General features: G+C 39.1%; 1 protein-coding gene across 2 annotated transcripts in view; it reads left to right on the top strand.

The window, feature by feature from the left end:
- The first annotated feature begins 8,008 nt into the window (after nt 1-8,008).
- Nucleotides 8,009-13,011, top strand: part of GUCY1A2 (guanylate cyclase 1 soluble subunit alpha 2) — a 430,852-nt gene continuing 425,849 nt past the window's right edge. For both annotated transcript variants that reach the window (XM_060018020.1, XM_060018019.1), the window contains exon 1: nt 8,009-8,630. In XM_060018020.1, the coding sequence (XP_059874003.1) occupies nt 8,346-8,630 (285 nt within the window). In that variant the 5' untranslated portion in view covers nt 8,009-8,345. The remainder of the gene's footprint in view (nt 8,631-13,011) is intronic.

The raw sequence follows: 13,011 nt of genomic DNA, 5'->3' as shown, positions 1-13,011 counted from the left end.
GTCTTTATTTTCTTATTCTACTTCTCATGATTCCTCTGTATTTATTCTCTGATCCAGTTTGGATGCCATACACAGTGTTTCCAAACACAAGTTACTCTCTCCTCCATGTCCAATTCATTCATATTAATCTATTCAAATTTTACCCATTCTTCAAAGGCCAATTCAAGTCCGAGTCCCTTCATAAGAAATAGAGTTCACCTTTATTTTTCTTTTAAAATATTATAACTTGTTTTCCATATGACATCTAATCTGGTTCTGTATTGTATGGTCATTTATTTTTTGATGTTATTTAAATTTTCCTAAGGCTTATTAGAGTGTAAATTTTCCAAAAGTAGGAATAATACCTTTATAATATCTGCTGTGCTTGGTTTAATACTAAACTTTTAGTTACTCAAATATGTGTTATAATGAATGGATATAGATTAATTAACTTAGCCATGGTGGTCATGTGTAATTGGATTAATGCAAATCTATTCTTACTACCCGAGAAAATAACTCAAATGATATTCTTTACAAATAATGAGCTAGACATTTTTTTTTTCCCTCACAAAGGATTGTCGGTTTTAGGTACAGTCTTCTACAGTAGAACTATGGAATGAGATTTTGCCATGCTAAGAGCTCTACCTGTAATTAACTACGTGCCATTGGACCATGGACAGTTCCCTTAATCTTGGATGTCTTTGTTTCTCCATCAACAAAATGCAATGAAGTGCCTTCTTTCCTTTGCTATACAGTAGAAGTTATAGGGAATAATGAACTTTACCTTTGTCTTTCCTGTTCTTTTCAAACAAAGAATAGTTATCAAGATTTCAGGGTCAGCTTTTGTTTGTTTGGTTTTGGTTTTGGTTTTTTTGGCCTCACCGTGTGGCTTGCAGGATCTTAGCTCCCTGAACAGAGATTGAACCTGTGGCCCCTGCAGTGGAAGCACCGAGTCCTAACCACTAGACCACCAGGGAATTCCCCAAGGTCAGTTTATAAAAGAAACAAATATTTTAAAATCTTTAAAAATTTTGCATGAAATAATATTGATTTCTATACTCTCAGCAAATACAACCCTTGGGAAAAAGATTATATGTATAAGAAATATCAAAAGCAAATATTTTATGTGTCTTTTCAAATTATTTTGTTTCTTATTATGTATTCAAAGCTTAGTTGATAGATGATTAATGAGTTAAAACATTATACAGATTTAAATTATAGAATAACGTACTACACATAAATTACACGTCAGGTAGTATTCTGTACACAAATTTATTATAACAGAAAATGACATTAAAATGCATAATTTTCATTTCACATCTGCAAGCTCTTATTGTCTATTTACTCAGAGTCTGTAATAAAAATAAAAGACTTGAGAACTTTGGAATAGCTGAACAACCAAAGTTGTAGTTTCCAAACTGTGCACTAAGACTGTGCCTGGGACAATGTAATGAATGCACAGGAGTGAAGAGGGACATTTTAAAATTTTGAGGGAAACAAAGAAAAATTTAATATCTTTTGAAAACTGAAAAAACTGTTAGCTTGAGGTAGTTTATGTTTTAACAGTTGATTGTGCTACATTGTTTCAGTCAATTCATACACTTGCAAAGCTAGGTTTATTGAAGTTCCTGTTCAGTATGGAACAGGAAATGATGTGGCAATGTTCAATCTCATCTCAAGGTTTGAGAAACTGTATAGTGCCCAACTGCAAAATAATTAATTAAATAACTACAATTATTTAAGAATCAAATTTTAAAATTCACTTTATAGATAGATGTATTTTGAAATGCTACTAAGTTGTTAGGACATAAATCCTTATTAAATTGTTTGGGTACAACTACCTTATACACTGAATTGTTAAGTATTTCTTTTGGTTTAGGGTGCTGTTAAAAATTACTTAGAAAACCTAAAAACCAAGAAAATTTGGATCTTCTCTGAGATAGAAGTGCCAAGACATTGGATTGGACAAAGATAGGTCCAGCTTATGTCTACATAATCTTGAGGGAAACACAGTCATTTGTGAGGTCTTGGTGCAGAGGCTTTGGTATGACTGTCTATGCTGTTACATGCTGTTTATCTGGAAACAAGAATTCCTCTACTTAGGTGACCATAATAAGGCCCCACGTGAATTAGAAAAATGGAATATTTTTATTTTAGTTCACTGTTGTTGTGGTACAGATGCCTGTCCATTTTTGTATACCAAAAGAGGAATTAATGTTCATATTGCTCATTAAAAGGAGAACTGTCAGAAATGAGTAAACATGTTTTATTTTAAAATTTCATGTCTTTTGGTGGAGAAATATTTTAGAATTATTTTAACACTAACTTTATTTTTAGGCTTGAACTAATCTATTCATTAGTGAGGTCAGTCAATTCAATATCCACTCTGAAATGCTTTCCAGAAATGATTGTCACATAAGTGAGTGTAAATTGTGATTTGTTTCTTAATTTTAAACAGAAAATTTTTTCCTATTAATTACTTTAAGGGATGTAAGTACATTGCCATTTAATCATTATCAGTAATATTTTACTAATGTTTATTTTATATCTAGTGACAAGGGCATAACATTTCATTCTTAGCGCTAATGCTTTTAAGAATTCTAGTATTTATATTAAAATTGGATTAAAATAGATTCATTAATTTAAAATAATGATTACATAACAGATTGCATACTTATGACAAATTGAACATATTTAAGTAAATGTCTATTAACATTAACAAGGTTATATAAAGACACTCATTGATAATTCATACTGATTATTGTTAGCTGTCAAGCTTAATAAGTTGCAGACAGGAAGATATGATTCCTTTCTATAATATAATAAAGCAGACAGAAGAATTAGGTTATGAAAAGACAGAGGGATGGTGAACATCTAACCAAATAAAATTGAGTTGAAATTTTTCTTTTTTATCCATTTAATTCTGTGGACCATGTTCATGGCAGTTTCACATAAGGAGAAGATCTTAGACAGTTAAAGAAGGTATTTGCAGAGCAATTGCATTCTCAGAAAGGATGTGATAGGGAGGGAAAAGAGGAACTGACCTTATAATATGTGAAGGGGAATTTTTCTAGGCACAGGACATATCTGGAAAGAAAATGAGTAACTCCACAAATAGAAAAATATTTATAAAAACTTGGGGATTGATGATACTCTGAAGATTTTACTCAACCCTTTTAATTTAGAGATGAGGGGTCTGTAACCCAGAGTGGTTAAGCAACTTCCTTTTGGGTCATTTGGCTAGTTATTAGCAGAACAGCTACTAGAAAGTAGAGCTTCTGCACAGATCAGTGCTTTTCCATGACATTATGTTCCAGGGAATAATTCCAATGTGTAATATTTATTTGTAATGCAATAAACCACTTACATTGTGATTTTAATTCATCAGATTTGTTTTTCTCTGTGTTTTTAGGACATTTGAGGTCAATTACAAGATGAAGGCAGGAAACAGCGTTCAATGGAAGTACATAGGCTTATGAGTCAGGACTGGAATTCTGACTAATATTTATCAGTTCCATGACCTTGAGGAAAATATTTAAACTATGTGCAAAATTTTCATATTTGTAAAACTGGGAAAATACTTCTTATTTTGGCATTGTAAAGATTAAATGAAGCAACAGGTAAAAAGACCCTGGTCCATAGTAGGTTCTCAACAAATGTTAATTCATCTTTACTTAAATAGATTTGGAAGGCAAATGTTTGGAAATAATTTGAAAGGCAGAAGGTTTGGGTACAATGTGGAAAGAAGTATTTAGGAAAATTATTAAAAGCTACACAGAGGACCACATTGAAACACTTAGCACAAAATATTGCTCTTATTAGATATGTAAGAACAATTCTGTGATTTCTAAAAATATGTAGAGAAAGACACAATAATCTTCCAATATAGTTTGCGCTTAGTACCTGAAAAAGAATCCCAACTTAAATAAAGGTTGTGGAGAGCTAATGATTCTGAAGACAAAAAGGCTGGAGATTGTAGGAGACATTGACTTACAGGGTCTCTCCTCAGAGGAGGATAAACTTCTGCAGTGCATGATTGAGAGTACAAAGCCATTTAAAGCCACTTAAGGAGGAGAGTGTTGTCTGTCTGAGGCACCAATAGACAATGATTACTTTCTCTTTTTCTTTCTTTCTTGGATATGGTGGCATCAAAATGAGGCAGCCATCCCACTTATAACTCATAAGTATCTTTTTGGTACAAATCTACTAAGTGTTGCATTGACTTTATTTCCTCCCCTCCACCCTTCTTCTTGTTTTAAGCAAGAAGTACTTCTTGATGGTGTTATGATGAAATATAACCATAGGATGGTGGGTTGCACTGTCTTCCATGTATCCGTTTATATATGAACAAAGCAGATGGTTCTCCTCATTTTGATATTTTCCTTAATATTTAGTTTTACTTATAAAATTATGCCAGACTATGACACATGATATCTCTGCTCTTATTTGTTCACAATCTTTCACTGAGAAAGTATGTTTGACCTCTTATAAAAAAGAGATTATGAGAAAGTGGGAGAGGTAGACAGATCTCATTCAGGGAACATGTACATAGATAGGGTTAACCTGCAGGTGTGGAGTGTATGTGTGTGTGTAATTTTCTAAGTTAGGGATACAGAAAAACTTGTCCTAGTTGAGAATTCACCAGCTACTATATTTCTTTGAAGAACTTGCTTTAATATTACATGTACAGTTCCTGTGGGTTACCAGATTTATGTAAAGATTGACTACAGGGAGTGAGTTCCTCTGTCTTCTGATATCAAGCAAAAGCTCTGTTCCATGGGACACTTATGCAGATAGATGTTGCAGGTTTTCTTGCCCAAGACTTGGATGAAAAGAAATTAGGAAAGAGTTTGAAGTTCTGAAGTGCAAAGAATCTGGGGAGTAAGGACTGATGGCAATTCTTTTTTGAACTTGACAGAGGTGATTTTTCTTTACTTCTCTGGACAGAGTGAAAATCAAATTAAATGAGGCAATGTAAGTGAAAGGAGTTTATAAAATAGCAAAGCTGTATATGAAGGTAAGATATACACAGCATTTTTTTTTATGATTAAAGGGGAAATAGTCACCATCTAAATTAAGATGAGGAATTTTCTTTCTTAAAGAGTCCTTCCCAATGCTTGATCAATTTGAAGTGAGGCCTCAAATGCTCTCACTGACTTCACAAACAAAGGAAGTACATCCCTGCATTTTCCTTTTCCAATAGGAGACTGCACTTTAAGGAATTTATTGAAACACAATGTATCCAGCAGGACCAGATTTGTGGGCATGAGTCTATGCAAGTTTTTTTTCCTAAAATCAGAGCACAAATCTTTCATTTTCAGTGGATTATACTTTTCCTAGAGTATCTGGATTCCTTTCACTAGCTCTAAGGCTTTAAATTTTTTGTTTCATGGAGCATAGGTTATGCTCTCTTCTAAAGATGTTAATTCAAATATAGAACACAGCATTCTTTGTACTGAGAACTTCTGAACCTTGCTCCTTTACAGAAATACAAAGAAAACTCTTTAAAGTAATGCACATGATACACTGTCTATATCTAGGCCTCCATTTATAGTTTAAAAATCAGTGGGAAAATCATGATCAAGTTACGCAGAAAATTGTAAGACCACTTCATCTGGCTATATCCTATAAAGAGTCTGATTCAAATCGTTCACACAAAGCAAAAATGTCCCATAGGTTCAGAATTCTTTCTGGCAATAAACTGCCAGTGTAAACAGGAAGACCACTGGGCCTCTTGTAAGTTTTGGAAACAAATGATACTCATTGCTTTGCACTCAGTCATTTTGATTTTGAGACGAGTTTGAATGAATTTTGGTTTTAAGTTCAATGCAAAGGTTATTTGCCATTATCAAAAAAGAACTTTTGTGTTGAGTGTGTGCCGCAGTAGTTATTAAAAGGATGCGAAGGGCATAGGCTATTTGGTATCCTGAATAGAAGCTCTAAAATTGTGTGACTCTAAAGAACTTGACAGTTATATCATTATTACTAAAGGAGAGAACTAAAAATTCCAGTTTATTATGCTATGATTGATACTACACAAGAAGAATATTAAACAGTTTTCCCAATGTTGGAATAATGTAATTTGCAAAAAAAATTTTTAGGAAAAAAAAAAAGGCCAGTGAAACCTTTTAGCAGAATTGATGACTATCCTTTCTGATAAATAATATAATTTGTGTCTAATTTCCAGTGGAAACACTGGAATAGAATGTATAGAATTAAGTGGAACACTGTATAGAATTTATAGAATTCTATACAGTGGAACACTGTATAGAATTAAGTGAAGTAATGGGGAAATCAACGGTAGATACACCACAAAATCAAAACAATAATAATTACAAATATCAACTATTATTATTATCTTTAAAAAGAGGCCTGAATTTCCTCTGCTAAGAGGAGAAACTATGCAGTTAGCAATTTACTCAGCAGGCTGAGAAAGAGTATATATGTGTATTTGAAGGGGAGTATGTGAGTGATAATATACACTTTTCATATCTTTTAACACCTATTTCAAATCTGAGATTAAGGCATATCTCTGAAGCAATTTGAGTGCATTTTTCCAAAATGTAAATGGAATCTTCAAACAGCATTTATATTTATTTGGGTCCTCATAAACAATTGGGAAGATTTAGAGTTAAAAGCAAGTTGGTGTCGTGGTACAGCAAAGGTTTTTTGCTTTGTCTGTTAAATTTAAAATAAATACAATCCAGAAACCTATCTTCCTTTACCTTAGAAGAACCTTTAAAAGAAAAACTGATTTTGCTTCTGTCTCTCTGAGGAACTAAAGCTCTGAACTTTTCTTTCCGGAGAAGGGGTGGGGAGCCTTCTCATCTGCTTTGCTGCAGGGGTATCACAGCCAGGGACCCTTATTTGCCTCCATCTCAATGTCAGAACAAATCCGAGGCTTTCCTGGAGCTAAAGCAAGCGCGGTGGGGAGAGGCACTAAGAGCGGCTGTTGGTATGCCAAGAGGCAAGCTTTGGAATGAAGCAGTTCCACCGCAAACTTGCGAGGCTGTTCTTGGGCTTTGAAAAGCCTTTCTTCCACTCCCCTTAGCTTTCCGAGCAAGCGTTTGTAGCCTGGTGCAAACAGATCGCATATTTGGTGCAAAGAGCCGGGAGAATGAAGGACAGGGGATCACTCCCCGGGTCCTAGGTAGTGGAGTCTGCAGAGGAACTGTCTCTGGGTCTGCAACGCCTGCAAACGCGGCTGCAGGTGGCAAGCGGAGCTGTCCAGCACCAGTGCAGAGGCGGCGGGAGCCAGGACCCCGGCGCGCCCAGGCCGGCTGATGTTCAGCAACAGGGCTCTCCCCTGAAGAGACGCTGTCCTCATTCACTGCCTTCAGGCTCTGGGCTCGCTACGAGCCCACGCAGCCTCGACCAAGGCGGAGAACACTCGTCCTCACAAGCTGCTCCAGCAGGATGGGTGCCAACATGTTGACCCTTCCTTTCCCTTGTAAGCGACTCCTCCGGAATGGGCGGACTGGAATGCGCGGCCTTTCCCCTTGGCCTCAGAAATTCCTAAATAAACTCGGAGGGGAAGGTCAATTATGGACCCTAAACCCCCGCTTCAACTCTCTGAGGCTTCCCCGAGGTGGCTCCAGAGGGTGGTCTTCCGTCCCCGGCCCCGCGCCCCTCTCCCTTCCAGCGCCCAAGGCCAGTCTGCTCCTCAGCTGCCTCTTCCGTGGACGAGGGGTAGGGCATTTGGATTTGGGGCCCTTTGGTCTGATCCATGTCAACGTGCGCTCCTCGGAGGAGGAGGGGACGGTGGGAGCTGGGGTGGCGCTCAGAGGACGGCGACGAAGTGCCCTTGTTGCTCCTGAAACGTGGTGACAAGCCAGGCAGACTCCCAATGAGTATGATGGCGACACATGATGCCGGCAGAGAGAGAGACCACGGAGGAGGGGGTGCTTAAAGGGAGAAGGAAGTAGGCGGGCAGCAATGGGAGAGAGGCGGGAGGAGAAGGGCGGGAGGAGCTAGGGGAAGGGGGGCGAGATAGGCGCGCAGGCGGCAGAAGCCTTTGCCTCCGCGACCGTGCGGGCCACAGCTTCCCCGCCCTGCTCCCGGTCGCACACTCTCAGCCTCCCCGCGAGCGGCAGGCCGGCCACAGCGAAGCGCCGAGGCGGGCGCTGAGGTGGCGTCGCGCTAGCAGCAGCAGAGGCGGCAGCCACCGCCAAACGCGGGCCCCGGGTGCCGCGGCGCCCCAAGTTCCCGCCATGAGCAGTCGGCTCTGGAGGCTCCGCGGCTCTGGGGACTCACTCCCAGCCGAGCACGGCAGCAGCGCCCAGGGGCCCCAACGCTCCTAACGCCGCCGCCGCCGCCACCCGCGTCCCCCCCGCCGCCGCTTCGGCCGCCGCAGAGCCGCCAGCAGCATGTCTCGAAGGAAGATTTCGTCGGAGTCCTTCAGCTCCCTGGGCTCCGACTACCTGGAGACGAGCCCCGAGGAGGAGGGGGAGTGCCCCTTGTCTAGGCTCTGCTGGAACGGCAGCCGGAGCCCGCCCGGGCCGCCCGAGCCCAGCGCGGCGGCCGCCGCCGGCCCGACCCCGGCAGCCGCCGCCCCCACCGCCGCCACGGCTGGGGCCAGGAGAGCGCAGCGCCGGAGGCGGGTCAACCTGGACTCTCTGGGAGAGAGCATCAGCCGCCTGACGGCGCCCTCGGTGAGCGGGGAGAGGAAGGAGGGCCGCTGCGCAGGAGAGAGGAAGGGGATCGGGCAAGTTGGCGCCACGCTAGCCCGGGCGTGTGCGAAAAGCCCCGCCGCTGGGGGGCGGCCGGGCCTTGCTACTCCCGGCCTACGGTTCCCAAAGGCCGGGGCAAGACCCGCACCTTGGGCTCTGGTGGAGGGGGGCACTGGAGTACGGGAAAGGAGGAAGACTTCACTCCTCCGGGGTCTCCTGATTCAGAGGTCTGTCTGCCCACCTCCAGCCTTGAACCCTCCTTCGTCGCGGTCACCCTGACGGCCCTAGGTCCTCCTTCATGCCCACCTGTTTTCTTTCCCCCCGACTTTCCCAGGCACTGTGTTCCGCAGTTCCCATTTCTATGTCTTTCATCTCTGGTCTCCAGTATCCCAAAGGAACTCCTACTCCCTTTCAGGAAACTCTTCCTCTCTTTTCCCACACTCTCTTGCTCTTAGCATGACCTTCTCTGACATCTTTGAATTCTGCAGGCTAACTGCATTCTGTGTTGCATTCCTTTCTTCAAATCTTTGGAAACTGGTTGTCAGATACTTTTTTGAGTTGTCTTCTGATGAAGAAACCTCTTATCTCTTGTTTTCTCACCACTTCATATACTTTTTTTCTTAGTCACTAGGCATTTATTGGCTCAACCTTCTTCTGTGAGTAACCCTGGTGTCTCTCTCTTATTTCTTACACCCCTACCTCATCCTCCACTCTCTTTTCCCTGGATTCTTTAGTGCTTTCTCCCTCATTTTTTCATGGTTTCCTTTTATTAGGCCCTTCATAATTATCTGTTGAATGAATAAATGCCTTCCTAGCTCTCTCTAAACTTGTGCTCATTTAGGGATGTCTGTATCAGCAGTTGCAGGTATACTCCAGACTCCCCCGGTTCCAGGCATCTTTCCAGAGCACTTCTGCCTCATTCCTGCTCAGGCATTTCAGCTACTCTTGACTTTTACTCTTTGCAGTAATGCCAGACCTCTGTTTTAGTCTTTGACTGTGTAAGCTCTGTTTTGAAGGAATTCACTCCATTGCACACAGAATCCTAAAGAGACTCAGTGTCAAACCACCATCCACCCTTTATTCTCACCTTGATAGGTTACAAAGGCTTCAACTATTGACAGCACTTTTACCTACCCATCTCTGAGACTTTTACTTCTTTAAAGTTTCCAAAATGAATTGGAGCATTGATCTTGTTTGCCTACTCTTGAGTCTCCCTTTTGAAAGTACTTATAGTTTATGGTAGGACAGACCTGAGAAAGAATGGGATCCAGAGAGACTGGGAACTGGTACCAGGCAATCCTACAAATATCCTGTGGCCATTGCATTAATGGAGTATGACCTTTTAGCAATGAAACTACCCTTCGGTCATCTTCCTTTTTTTGTGCATTTCCCCTTCAATTTACCTTTAGCCACTTCTTTCATTGATAACCTAGGAAACAAAACTCAGAATGGGTTAGCTACTGTTTGCTATTCTTAATGCAGATATTTACCAGGAAGCATAATCTTAGGAACTATTTGATGTTGCAAATTGTTGAACATAAGCCTTTATAAAAGGAGTCCAGGAATCCTGTGCATCTGTAGTTTTATGTCAGTACCCAAAGCAACGTTTGTGCAATATACTAATTCTTCAGTATAACAGATTCATATCTAATATGATTTTACTAAAGATAATTATTAGTTTTTTGTGGGAATTGTTTTTATAATCCTGGAGTTTTCTTTTTGCCTAAGAATCAGAATTTACAAATTTCTAAAAAATTTTTTGGCACTGCCTCTAGTAATGCCACTTTAACATAAGACTATTCTCAGCAACTTATGTGAGAAGTAGATAAAATAAACTGAGCTCAAGTATTTACTGCCAAAATAAGAGGTAGGAAATAGTCTCTGATTTTTACCTTTTATAAAGGTAAAATTTGAATGACTTTGACTCTTTGCTGGATAAAAAGCATGTAATCAGATAATGGTGTACAGGATAAGAAGTTTGAAATTGAAAATAATTGCGATAATCAAAAATATGCAACAGCTGTATGTACTTTCCATGCTATAATTCTTTTCTATTTTGTTTCTTTTTTTAAATTTTATTTATTTATTTGGTTGCGCCAGGTCTTAGTTGCAGCAGGCAGCCTCCTTAGTTGTGGCATGCAAACTCTCAGTTGTGACATGAATGTGGGATCTAGTTCCCTGACCAGGGATTGATCCCAGGCCCCCTGCATTGGGAACGTGGAGTCTTATCCACTGCACCACCAGGGAAGTCCCCTTTTCTATTTTGAAAAAGGTCTTTCAGCTGTTATGCTGAAAACATACATGTGAATATAGTGTAAACAATTCCAACTTCATAAGGTATGTATAAACAAATTCTCATTGGCTAACCATCATGTCACCAATAGAATTGGTAACACAAGGAAAACAGAGAGTATATTTCAAAGCAGCGGCTTATTTCTGTGTTCTCCACCCCCATTTTCTTTTGTTTGGCAAGCTAGAACACTACTTCAAAAAGTTCCAGTAGATTCGTTCTCCTACATTGTCAGCATTCTAAACTTCTCTGAAAACACTTATGTGCTATCTAATGTCCTTTCATTAGAGCTAAACAACTTAAAACAAACAAACAAAACCCCAAAAACCTCTGAGAACAGCCATTACCAGAGCATTCTTAGATGGAAATTTCTAGTTGTTTTGAGTGTTGCAAACCTTCTTGCATTGCTGTGGAAACTCCTGTGTTCTTAGTGGTCTCTTCGTGGAATATTGTCTCAATCACTGGAGATTTATTTGTTTTTTATTCAGGATAATTTGCAAGTAGGGAAATGGAAGTGAATTTAATAAATACTAGGATATTGCCAAATAATTCAGCTAGTAATTTGATCAATGTTTTTTGATATTTTTTTGTTTTTTGATATTTTAAGAGTTACTTTTAGGTGCATTGATGTTGGCTATAAAGATTATAATACTTTCATACTATTTTAATAATAAAAGTAAATTGAATTAATAAAATTGAAAAAATTCTGGAATTCAGGATACCACGTTCTCATTCATTGTGCCTTGGACAACTAAATACTTGTATATTATTGTGCATATTACTTTTACTGTCTAGGATCCTACTCATCTGTAAGTTACTATATTTAGGGTCCCTTCCTGTTCTGATAGTCTACGAAGACATATTGTATTGTCAAGCTTTCAATAAACTGTCACAATGGCATATGAAATAAAAAGCAAGGACCTATTACTATGAGTTTTTAAACTGAGGAAAGTAAATTACTTTTTTAAGTAAGGGCATCAAAGTACTATTTATTCCACCTAGTTGTTAAAAAATATTTGAGCATCTGCAATGTAGCAAGTATTGTGCAAAGCACTGGTGATACAAATGCCAAACAAAACTTTCCTGTTTTTTGACCTCATGGAAGGTCATTATAGACTTTATTCTAAGGAAACTGTATTGAGGTAAAATATAAGAACTCCAATTGTTGAAGAGATGTCTAGGGGAAGTTTTATTTATCATCCACTTTGGTTAGTTTTGTTCACTATGAATCTCTGGGGTGCAGCCATAAAAATAAAAATAATCCTAAAGACCTGGCTGAAGATGCATATATCACTTATTTATTTTGAAATAATTTACTTGGGAACACATATGGAAAAACAGTTGGGTATTTTACATCAAGGGTGAATTTAGGGTCTCATTTATTTCCATTTTATGTTTATAAATGAGAGTTGCTTAGACCCCTCTCATTTTGACATTGGTTTTGGGTTTGCTAATGTCAGTCTGTCAGTGGAGATATTCTAGGAGACCAACCCAGGGGCAAGGCTTTCCTAGGTTTCTTGTCAGAGAACTACTAGCTGTTATAACATTACAGATGGCTTTGAAGACCTCAGAAGCTATAGAGAGCAGAATGGCAGGGAGAAAAGTAACAGAACTGGAAGGATGGCATATAAAGGGAGGAAAGCTACTTACATAGGGAATAGTCCAAGAAACAAAGAACGGTGAGGAAAAAAAAAGTAAGGGAAGCTTGAATTCAAGTAGCAAATTCCAAAAACTCTTCCATTATTTTTGGAAAGGAAATTGTATTGATACATGCCTATGAAAAAGTGAAAGGACATAAAAAATACATATTTAGCCTCTCCTAGTATTAAATAAAATTAACTTTCTGATGTGTAAAGCCTTAAATAAAACCTTAGAAATTGTGAGTGTAACTAACATGTAAATAATGAAAAATATATAACATATAGTTTTGAGATTAGATATTTGATAAATTTATGTGTTTTAATTGAAGTTTTAAACATTTGGGGCTCAATATGGGTAATAAAGTTCTTAGCAATAGATTCATTAAAATTAAAAATCAAACAAAATGTATTCTAGTAGTTCAGTGTTTTCACT

Source organism: Delphinus delphis, chromosome 8 (assembly GCF_949987515.2).
Source record: "Delphinus delphis chromosome 8, mDelDel1.2, whole genome shotgun sequence".
Lineage (NCBI taxonomy): Eukaryota > Metazoa > Chordata > Mammalia > Artiodactyla > Delphinidae > Delphinus > Delphinus delphis.
Note: the sequence above shows the minus strand (reverse complement) of the source record. Positions and strands in the feature narration are given on the sequence as shown.